Consider the following 12,733-nt stretch of genomic DNA (forward strand, 5'->3'; position numbering starts at 1 on the left):
TTGGAGATCATTATAAGGGTTAATTTTGCTGCAATATACCACTTGTTCACTTAATTTCGCGAAGCCATTTACATTCAGGCAACTTTGCCAAACATTTATATAAATCAATCAGGATAATCATTTTCAAGCACATGAACAGTAGTGACAAAAACATATAATTTGTACCCGACCGGCGGACATTGAACTATGGAAATATAAGTGATTAACATGAAACATTCCGTTCTTGCACCTGCATCATTAAATAATAGAAAGCTATAAATACTCCTTTGCTACAATCGATTTTGATGAACTAAAGTCGTTGTTTTTAATTCATTCCTGTACAAATGCAAAATTACTGGACCATAATTGTGAAATTGACGGCTAATCCTAGATAAAAAGTGAAGTTATTGGATTTCAATTTAAATCACACAGATGATAATACTTCATCATTTCTGAAAGACATAGAAAGGCGTTAATTGATTTTGAAAGTTGCGTATATCTAGCATGAACAATACTGGAAGTGGACCGGGTGAATTTTAATCCTCAGAATTTAGTTTCGGATTATTGATCAATAAAATGGTGTTACTGTCAATAATGTCAGTATGGGGTATAGCAGATAAAAAGATGACGAATTTTATAGATGTTGGCATAATCAAATCCCAATTTATAAAATACGATAAAGGTTTAATATATGTTTATACATTTTTTTAGTGTTTAAAGCTTGGTCATATATCATGTAATGTCTATATAATTTACGAATTCCATTGTATCTAACGTTGACAAAACCACTACAAAATGTGGGATGCTAGAGTGAGAAGCATGCTATTTCTGAAAAAAAACATTCATTTACAAGATACGTTTGTTAAACAAATAGTCTGCAAAAAAGTATAATTGAGGTTTGAAATATCTTTTGATGAACAGAGTTACATTGTTTTGTACCAGGTTTGAAGGTAGCAAAGCCCATGTTCTTTGGTTTTAGTTTGATAAGTGGCTCGAGAACACAGTTATTTCGTAGTGCATTGCCTTTAGAAAATAAAATTCAATTTAAAAAAAAATTGCACCTGCTCTATTTGAAAAAGATTTTTACAGTGTGTAGTGTACTACTATTGGGACATATAATATCAAAATTATAGAAACTTTTACCAGCTCTAACTCAAAGTATTGACAATTCTGTGTTAAGGGGGTCTAAAATTCAGTTTGACAGCTTCAGACGTACTAAGTTAACATAAAGATTCAACACCCAAATCTTTTTAACATATAATTTCATCCCCTACTTAATATTTCATGCATTAAATATCAATAAATAAATTGACCAAGTAGAGTTGGTGTCGTGAATGAATTCACCGTAACCTTCTTTGCATTACATTAATAAATTTACTGTTTTGTGATTATTGCCTGAATAGTGTCAAGTAGTTTATGAACTACTATGTTGACACATTTAATAAAAGAAACATATAGTTAGTAACAACGGTATGAAGAATTGATAAAAGTCATCACACAGCGGTTTAGAATTTTAAAGTTTCAAAGTCCGTATATTTGATCAATTAAACATGTTTTGAACTCGTTATTATCAAAATATGAAGGTATGATTGCCAAAAAATGTAAAAATAAGGAGATGTGGTATGAATTGCCAGAGACCACATGATGAAGAGGTTAACAACAATGGGTACTCTTTGGAATCATATGTTTGTATGTCTATGCCATTATGAATTCCGTCTTTTTACAAAACTTTATTTAAATCATATTACAATAAATTTTAAAAAAAACGTAGATGTACCTAGTATGGATGATAGTATTAATACTTTGGATGAGTTTCATTTTGGGTTGGGATTGAAGAACTGCAAAAATGTACTAAACAATAAAACTTAAGTCGTAAAATACATCGCTGAGTAAGTTGATTTTTTTGTAGCAAAAATAAGGGTTTTGCACACCCTTTAACCCCTAAAACCGCTCATTATCAATACATATTCATCGTGCATAATTGTTTGCTCATCTTGTTCTTATTACAGTCGTATTGATATTCGGATGATTTTGTTCACATATTCTAAGCTTATTTTTTTCAAATTCTTGCTTGAATAAATCATGATTTATGAAATTTTTCACATCTTCTTTTCATCATAAAGAAAGTTGAATATCCTCCATACTTTATGTTCATGTATATATATCAAACATCATTTACTCTATACATATTAGGTTGGTATCACGGCCGACACTCGGCTAACCGAGAGATTGGTCGGTTAATCTATATTGAGTATGTGGCTATATGGGCGATTGGTCTGTTAATCGGGTTGGTTATACGTCTGTTAAGAGTAAAACGCTTAATTTAATGTTAAACTCTATTAAATATACAGATTTTTGGCATGTTATAAGATCCAAATCAAAAAAAGAAAAGTGTCTGACAAAATGATATCTATCATAGAACATTTTGCACTTGAAAATACATTTCTTGGTCTGCGCAGTTTTCAGTAAAACTAAAAGACGTCGCGCAAGTATGTAGTATTTATGCTTATACGCATAGCAAATTTTTTAATAAAAGGCGAAACAAACAAATTTAGATATCATTTAAAGGACACAAAATAGTAGTTTGGTTTTGACATAAGTAAATATTTAATAATTGTAAAATAACGTGAATAATACCACGTTTTAGTAAAAATTATGGGAATAAAGTCTGTTAATGGGTTGGACAATTGAAATTGTGTCAGTTAAGAGTTATTTAGCCACGACAATAATTTTGCTAGCTTTATATTTTCCCCTTGAAAAATTTAAGAATGAGATATTCCTGAGTAAACAAAAATGACAGTACGGTGCCACAGTATCCTAGAAAGAGCATTTTTATTTTGACTTTCTCTGCATTTTATTGAAGGGTGTGTCACTTCAATATAGCGTGATATGGATTGGCCTCTGGAATATGCATGATTTTTTATTGACGTTTTCAATCAGCCTTAATATTTTGTGTCTGTTCGAAGTAGCATGTTCTCAATTCCGACTGAAATTGTCTTTCTAATACAACACAGGGTACATAAAACGTGTTCTCGTTCACATATGAACATAATATTTGTCACTGGACGTTAAACCCCAATTCGTGAGCATCATCCAATTGGTTCTTTTTTTCTATTACTTAATCATATGTTGTTTACAAATCACTCTAAAGAAGTAAACGGAAAAGAGCGAATGCAGCTACATTTGGTTATTATAAGTTTCAATTCATTTTATTCCGTTTAGTTACTTTCTACATAAATGCAGAGGAGAACTACAGTTGTCTATAGTGGCCGGTGAAGTCCATTTCGCGTTTCCGCGATTTCGCCTTTTCATATTCTATAGGGCGAAAACGCGAAATCGCGAAAAGGCGAAATCGCGAAGTCGAAAACGCAAAGTCGAAAACGAGAAATCGGTTTCGCGTTTTCGCGTTTTCGACTTCGCAATTTCGCGTTTTCGCCATATAGAATATGTAAGGCGAACACGCTAAAGCGCTAAAACGCAAAATGGCATTAACCTGCCACCATAGTTGTCCGCAAGTAAACTTCTAGAATTTGTCATCAATATAAGTACATCGCAATCCGTTACTGTTTCAACAGCCATTTGTGTTTCATGTGTGTATTCTTTAACAAGTATTATTTTTCTCTCCTTTTTTCGCAATGTATCACTCTCTACTGTCCTTATATATTATTCTATATTTTGCGTTTCCATCTAGATTATCGTGTATACCATGAGGGTCCGGATTGGGGGTATTGTTTATTTCTGTATTCTTTAAATTGTCATCTTTTCTACATTTTATTTATCTTACTCATTATTTTTTCTTTATTTTTCATATTTTGTCATCCCAATATATTTTACTTACTGATGTTTAGTTACATTACGACGTTTATCTCTGATTTATATACTGGTTACCAATGTAGATGACAAATTTGTGTCATTCATGACAATTAAACAGAATCAACATGATATATGCGATCATTCTTGGATGAAATAAATATTACTTTAATATTACACTTTTTGAAACCATTTTTATCAATTTTCAATTTCATGTGTTATTTCCGTATATGTTATGTTTCATTGCTCATGTGTTGTTTTCGTATATTTTAGCCGCTCGTCTTGAGCCTACTCATTTGATCCGATAACACCACATATAGCAATAAAATTATACTTTTATTGCCCTTTATAACTCTTAACAGAACAATTAACAGACCGGGTTTTATACATCCGACCCATTAACAGACCAGGTTTTAAATAAAGATTGATTTATGTCACCAAAATACAGATTTTCGTGTAGATTTTTCATACAATGATATCAATATGGTTAACAAACATAATGCCTTTCTTTTTTCGATGTTCAAAATATTGAATGCAAGTAAATTTAACCAATGTGACATTTTGTGTACATTTTATGTGTGTAAAATGTGTACAAATTTAATGATGAGTAACCCGCCTTTTCATTTTATAGATCGTAAATCGAAGCTAGAAAAATAATAATTACACCACTGAATTCAGTACCTTGAATTGTTTTGTTAGACATGAATACTTTTTATGATGAAAATATATTTAGAAAGTTATACAATGAAACATGCTGAACTTTCAATGATTTTCTCGATAACACCTAATTAACAGACTTTAGTCAACCCGATTAACAGACCAACCGCCGATATAGCCGCATACTCAATATAGATTAACCGACCAATCTCTCGGTTAGCCGAGTGTCGGCCGTGGGTATAGGGTTGAACAGTATAATCATAAATACATATGTCTGTTGACAGACCTTTGTAATATGTGTGTCTGTTTGGTCGATTGATAAGGTAAATCTAGACATCTGCATCACACAAGGAAGAATACAAAATTTAAATTTAAACATTTAAGTGAATTTTAATAAATCCCTACCTGAAATTCCAGCCCATAGTTTTCACGAAGGTATTCTTTTAACTTCGGATACACATTTTCCATCAATGCATTTCTTTCTAGTGTAGTGTCTAAAAAAAAGACGATTAGCATTTTATACATGTATGTGTATCATTGTCAAATCACGATATTATACATTGATTCAAATCACGTTTATTACAATAAAACTGTTACTTTTAAGGCACATAATTACATTCAGACAAAACAAAGACAGACAAAAAGACACCCCCATTTCAAACCGACCTTAAATGCTGCTTTTTAGCCATAATTTTATCAAAAACGCATCATGTAAAAATGCATTTTGATACAATAAAGTTTGAATAAATATATTGTGTAACTTTAACACCCCATATTGAAGAGAGGGGATGGGTATCAATACACGTGTCAACCCTTTCGTCCGTCACAACTTTAGTTTCTGGGTGATTTTCAATTTACCGCTCGACTAAATCTTTTTGAATGTGAAAACTGACATTTAAATATATGTAAAGTTTAATTTTGATGGTTCTGATATGCTATGCCCTTTTTTTACCTAAAAAATTGTGATTTCTTCGATTAACGGACAATCATGATGATAGAATGAAAGTCAAAACAGTGTGGCTGTGGCCATTGATTGACACATTAAATTCACCCATTGACTGGGACAATTTACGTGAACGTTTGTCTGTAACGACCACTGTTCACGGCGTACCTACGATAGACATTTAAACTGTGGTGTCACCAAGGTTTCTTAACGCCTTTAATTATAAAAAAAATCGAAAAATTAATCAGGAATAACCTTTTACTTTTGATTTATATAATTGATATAAATCAAACATCGTGTTATTTCTGATTATTTTTTTCGAATTACTTTATTAAGGTGTTGAGAACCTTTGGTGACCCCATAGTTTAAGTGTCTTTAAAAAGTACACAGTGAGCAATGGTCGTTACATACAAACGTTCACCTAAATTGTCCCAGTCAATGGATGAATTTAATGTGTCAATCAATGGCCACAGCCACACTGTTTTGAATTTCATTCTATTAAAACTTTTGAAATTAAACACAATGTCATAGACCACTACATTTGTAAATACATGTCAAGTTCGATTTTGATGCTTTGGACATTTACAGGTCAATAGGTTTGACCATAGATTGTCATAGTCCGTAAAATACAGGTCAAAGTCTATTTTATCATTTTGAGATTATTACTATTCAAGGGTTAATTTATTCCCTTTAATAAAATAAAAACTTCATTTTTTTTCCAGATCATAATGAATGTATCATGTTATGCAATTTTTTATGATTCTGACACGCTGCTATTAAACATAAATTGCAGGTCACATTGAATTGGATTTTTTTGTTTTTGTGGTCACCATATATATGTATATAGCCAGTCAACACTGAGGTTGTGAGTCCGAACCCCGCTCGTACGGGTGCACTCGACTCCAATCTTAACTGACTAGGATTGTCGGTTTTCCTATCGAAGGTCGGTGGTTTTCTCTGGTCACTCCGGTTTTCTCCACAAGTAAAAACTGGCCGCCACGAAATAGCCTAAATGTTGTGCTTCAACGTGACATTAAAATACAAAAAATCAATCAATTATATATGTTTGAGAGTTTTTTTTTACTGCAAGCATCTGCAGCACTATATTTATTGACTGCATTGTTACACGATTGAAAAGTCGATACACATTATCGCTTTAAATAATTTCGTTAAATTTCAATAACAATAAGTTAAAATCTTTCTAATTATTTTTTTTACCAAAAAGCAATTTCATAGAATTGATTGAATCATGTCTTTGTTCTAAAAAATACCGGTGACAAATATGTTTCTTTTGAAATAAATTTAAATAAACATAGCTGGAAAAAGAAGTTAAAAAATCATTGTTTTTCTTTCAATATTTAGAACAGTTACTATATAATGACGAATAGTTGTATTTGAAAAATAGCTTTTAAACTACATTAGCTTCTGCATTCTTTGATTTCTATTTTAAAAATATTTATTTGTGTCTATCAATAATTGATGTTCTGATTTAGATAGTATCGAACTTGCAATGCAATAAACATTTTTTAATTGAAACATAGAAAAGTCAACGTTTAATATGAAAGAAGGTATCAACAGCATTTGTTTTCTCAGTAAAAAAAAGCGAATAGTTGGAAATAACTGTTGAATTGCGTTATTACAATAGCGAATCCATCTTGAAACTCAGATTTTACACTCTCATAGATCTTTATGAAACGAATTCTCAACTTTTAGAAAAAACGAAGAAGTTTAAGCCACATTCTTCAAATGAATTTATATCTTGCATTTTGTATTTTCCGCATACAATTGACAACATTTTATTAAGTATTTCCTTGTCCTTTATTTCGAAATACAAAGAATATTTTCTTGTTAACTGTGACATTGTTTTGTGAATACGTATTGCTTGGCTACCAATCAATTATAAATCCACCAGCCCCCAATACTCCGACTCCTACAGGAGAAATAGTACCTATTAGGCCGTTAGTTTGGTTTTTTTTTAATTCTTTTACATTGTCATTTCGGGGCCTTTTATAGCTGACTATGCGGTATGGGCTTTGCTCATTGTTGAAGGCCGTACGGTGATCTATAGTTGTTAATTTCTGTGTCATTTTGGTCTCTTGTGGAGAGTTGTCTCATTGACAACCATACCATATCTTCTTCTTTATATACACAACCAAAAACTCCCGATACTCCAGAATAATAGACAACAACGCACAACACATGATCATATTACATTGACTTGATACAGGCACAAAATTGTTCAGAACTTATGCATACATGTACGTAAAGAATGAAAAAAATCTAATATACTCCTTTATACTGACTGAAAATAACAACCAAACATCTAAACTCCTTAATATATTGATGCGGTCAACCGATATAAAACTAAGATGATGTGTTATGTTTACCAATGAGACAACTCTCCACACGATACCAAATGAAAGAAATGAAAAACTACAGGGCAAATCATTTTATAGATCTGGTAGAAAGACGCAATTCGTTGAAAGAAACTTAAACATGTGTTTCCAGTAAATTCGGACACCCATCACAATGACCAATTGAAATTCGAAAATGTTCCTATATGTCAAAAGACAAAACGAGATAAACTATGAAAATACAATCGAAATTACGACCTACAGAAGCGCAAGGAGTAGCATTTCACTCTCTGTTTATGATTTATCCCTAAGCATCGAACTATTCTATTTGTTACCATTATAAATGGAATTGATTTTGTCTGGTTATTGTGTTACCAATAATACTAAACATTAACTGCAGATGAAAATAATACGAGAATATTAGGTAACATCGCTGTCGGATGAAAGTTGTTAATGGAAACATTTCTTGTATAGATAGCTTAACAAAGGAATATTAAATATTTCACGCTTAATTAAAAATCACGATTATGTAGCCGTATAGCAGGCGCTTAGGTCTATTTGCTTTATTATACCAAGTGAAAGGGTTATAGAAAAAAATAAGTATAAAATCAGAATCAAATACGATTTCAATTGATTAAAAAAGATACTAAGGGGAAATTCAAACATCATACGTTGGAGAAAAAACTGACAACGCCATATACAGCAAATAAAAAAACAGGAAACAACGAAAAGAGAAATAATTAAGTCCTTAAAACTAAAAAGAGAGTAACACGAACTCAATCAAGCCTTATACGATAATCCTTAGTGTCAAAATTAAAATATTTGTAAATACTAAGTATCATATGCTGGTACTAAATTATTGTACTAGAATAACTGTGATTTACGAAATGTCCAGCGGCAAATATTTGTATGCTCTTCAATAAATCAGACAAGTTTATATTCGCACCAATTGGCAGCAGCGCGATTATTTTTAAACGACTTTGTAAAACAATATCTGTATCACAAATTATTCTTTTGAAGACGAAATGCATGTAAAAGGGCGTTTGACGTATACGCAATATCAGCTTTATCGTAGCGCTACGAATGTTTTGTGAATATGAGCGGAGGCCTGGTATTTAATGATATGTTTTTACCATGAGGATGCAATTCACCAATAGAGTCGTTGTTTAAATTATATCATGGCTCGAAAACGTGCGGAGAGAGTCGAATCCTACCAAAAACCTACTTTTTTTTTAATTTACGTATAGCTTAAGGTATGTTAAATGGCTTGCGTTCAGTAAGCATCTGTTTTGTATTTGTAGTGTAGTTGGTGTCTTAAATTTTGACTGTGTGCCTATGTGTCATCTGGACAAATTATTATTTCAGCACTAGTGAAGTTTGCACGAGTTCGCCAAAATTTTTTTATTGAACATATTGGTGAATTGTCTTACGGTAGGGATTGTAATAGAAAGACGAGTTTGATGCATAATGATATATCGGTTTCAGGGTCAGGTTATCCAATTTTGATATAAACGTATATAAAATTTTCCTATGTGATCATCCCTTTCATACCCACTTGTAACTCTCGGTAAGACTGTCTTTAATACCTGGTACTGTTTAATCTTTATTACTTCTATCAATATATGCGAGTTTATTTCTCACTTTCACATAATAAAAATACAAAATGAAAACATATTTCAAATTCAAACAATTAAAGTCATCTTATTAGTTTTTTTTTATTAAATTTAATTTAATTCGAACTTCCATTAATATAGTATTTCAATTCCCAACGTATTTAAATATTTATCAGGGGCGCTTATAAATATTGAATCCGGTATATAATATATATTTTCACGACTCGTTTCCTCTATTCATTAGAATTTGAAATTAAAATTGCAATCGTTATTCTACATAAGTTGTAAAATACACTTGCACTATCATAGTCATTTTTAAATGTTTGTGAGTAATACATGCAACTAAATAAAAGGTTCTGTTATAGCCCAATTAAAAATGAAATAAATAGTTTCATAGAGGTATTTGTAAAGAACAGCAATATAAACGGTTTTTCCCCCCCTTTTTGTTTTTTGCTTTTTGACGTATACATATTTGGACTATGTGATGAACACATATACAGTACAATGCTATGGTCAGCACATAGAGGAAATTAACTTTTATATCCACCGAAGAAATATGGAATCTGGGTTCTTGATCTTAAGTTTTGAAAATGATATGTGTGCTCAGGTTTTTCTTTATTACTTTCTATTTTCATTGCTTAATCTTTGATTATATACTTCTAGACTATAATTTAAATTGTTTAATGTAGCAACAAAAATTGCGAGCTCACAAGAGGAACATAATGATTGCTCAGTATTTCGCACAGACGTGTGAGAATTGAAAACACAGACCACATCAGGTTTTGCTTACGATATATATTCGAAAAGAGTGATTTATAAACCTTAATTTTTATAGAGTAACTACAAGACGCTGTCATAGATTGAACCCTCTTTTAAAAAAAATCGCTATTCGAATACCTTTGACAAATAAAACCTGGAAGTGTGACTGAATTGTAAGTTAGATTATGTATGGTTGTTTCATATTATGCGTTTTTAATCTGCTGAAAGTAAAATAAACTGATTAAATGTATTGTACTCATTCACTTAGTTTATGTATATAAATAGGATGGATACATATACAAGTATACATATATATCATGTGTGCCGAACTGTCACACGAAGTGCTAACTAATAAAATAGCTTTTCGGAATTATTCAGTTATGTGTCTTTCTATTCGTATAATACATTTCTTTATTAGTTCTAAAATAAGTTAAGAAAATAAAGTTTTGACAACCAAAAGATAAAAATTTTAGAAGTTGTTTGCACTAATCTTAGTATCGGAATATTGTTACAATAATTTGGTCAAATTCAAGAGGATGTTATCTCTATAAAGACACAATGGATTTTTTTTAAATGTCAAGTGATGTTTAATCCTTACCTGTAAAAGTTGAACTTGTAAAAATACGAACAATTTTTGAACTTTGAGCCGGTAACTTTTCCAACGATCCAGACAAAACATGCTTTAACCTTTCCTGGTCTTCAGATGAAAAATCACCATTTTCCTGTCCAGCTTCAGGTACATGTCCATCTTGATTCGTATTTACATCCATAATAAATGCAAGTTAGTTGTCACAAAAGTTATGTAATATCATTACCACTAAACATGTTGAAAAGTGTCACTGGATCACTGATTTCTTAGTTGAATTTATTCGTTTTACATCGCTTCACTCAATCACTTTTGGATAAAATATTACACGCGATATTTGACCTGCTAGGTACACCACCGTCTTATTAAATTTTCACCCGTTTGTTTACGGATTAAACTTAAAGGTATTATCAGTGAAAATATTAGAACAACATTTATCGTCAACCTTCGTTGCTACGCCATTTATTTGGACAATAAATACAAACATTTAACACGAGTTTGTTTTGTGTAGTAATTTAGACAGTGAATAGATAATCACACACGATAAAAATTGTACCAATAAAGTATTTTAAAAACCTCGAGTTCACCAAACGATTTATTTTCTCCAACAATTCCGAATAAATTCCGGGTTCCGGGTAGACTCGTAAAAGACTTGTCGATATAAATAGTAGGTGAAATTCTTATCAATTATGTCCAATATAAATAGAAGTGCGAATTCTTATCAAATATGGTTAATCTCTAAAATCCGTCTTTCCTTGCAAAGTTTGGTGAAAATAGAAACAATGACTTCGGACATTGACGCCTTTACAGCTAAATGCGATAGAACTTCACTTCGATCCTTTACAGTAATTACAAAGTAAGATCGATCAACTGCATTTATATAGAATTTATCAGTTATCGGTTTTTACCTGCTACCTTTGCGACAACCATGTAAGCTTTAGCCGTTTATTGTTTATAAAGGAACTTAGACATTTACATAAAACTAACCACATTCAACAAAACTATTGGATTTGTATAGACAGTGGGTAATGAAACAGTGATGAAAGGCTATAATTATATAAGAGGTACAGAATGAAAAAGAAACAAAGCAGCGAGCAGTGGAGTTAAGGTTGTTTAAAACACTTCTGCTATTAAAGCGATAATCCTTATTCGATGTTATTTAGTTTCGGATCTGCAAAGCGTTAGGAACGAAAAAAAGCTGTAAGGGAGATCACACCGTTTGCTATATAAACAGAATTTTGAACAAATTCAAAAACTGTTTACAAGCATTTCTCACAACAACTATATTAATTTGAGTTATTTATTTTATGATAGTCAGTGGCGGATCTAGCCATTTTAAAAAGGGGGGTTCCTAACACAGAGTAAAGGGGGGGGGGGTGGTTCCAACTATATGCTCCCATTCAAATGCATTGATCGGCCAAAAAATGGGGGTTCCAACCCCCGGACCCCCCCCCCCCCCCCCCCCGGATCCGCCACTGATAGTTACAAACGAACTTGAGGCCCATTACGAATAAGCCGTAACAAGTTTGAAGGCAATCATTATTAAGCGTCAACACTAAAAAAAGTCTTGTTTTTAAGATTTTAAGATTTTAGTATGTTTATAAAATGTCTGCTATTGTAAGATTGTTGCATTTGTGTCATGTTTTATTGGTCTTTTTAAACTTCGTCAATAATATTGTACGGATGACTTGTGAGGAAAATACACAGCTTATCATTATTTGAATTGGTGTCCTACATAGCACAACGCAAGTTCTGCTATTTGCAGAAGGAAAATAAGGTATAGGTACATGTCCACTATTAATGGTCAACTTGATAAAATCTGACCTAATTTTGTTATGTAGTGGACATTTTTGTTGTGTGATTGGCAATATCGTCATGTAGGTGGCAAAAGCAAAAGTCAACATAGGTCGTTGAACACTGTAATAACTGAAGTAATTAGAAAAAGTACATTTGTCTATTACTAAAGAACGAGACCGATTGTATTGCGCCGCAACTCATCTGAAACCATACAAAGTCGGAAACATGTGTGATA

At 31.8% G+C, this 12,733-nt stretch overlaps 1 protein-coding gene across 1 annotated transcript in view; it reads right to left on the reverse strand.

Annotated features, from left to right (window-relative positions):
* Positions 1–11,508, reverse strand: part of LOC143064142 (NACHT and WD repeat domain-containing protein 2-like) — a 35,654-nt gene extending 24,146 nt beyond the window's left edge. Inside the window, exons 1-2 of the mRNA XM_076236763.1 lie at positions 10,714–11,508; positions 4,852–4,940 (exon numbers count right to left, since the gene is read on the reverse strand). Coding sequence (XP_076092878.1) covers positions 4,852–4,940; positions 10,714–10,885 — 261 coding nt within the window. The 5' untranslated portion in view covers positions 10,886–11,508. The remainder of the gene's footprint in view (positions 1–4,851; positions 4,941–10,713) is intronic.
* Between the last annotated feature and the right edge of the window lie 1,225 nt (positions 11,509–12,733).

This window comes from Mytilus galloprovincialis, chromosome 2 (assembly GCF_965363235.1).
Source record: "Mytilus galloprovincialis chromosome 2, xbMytGall1.hap1.1, whole genome shotgun sequence".
NCBI classification, from domain to species: Eukaryota; Metazoa; Mollusca; class Bivalvia; order Mytilida; family Mytilidae; genus Mytilus; species Mytilus galloprovincialis.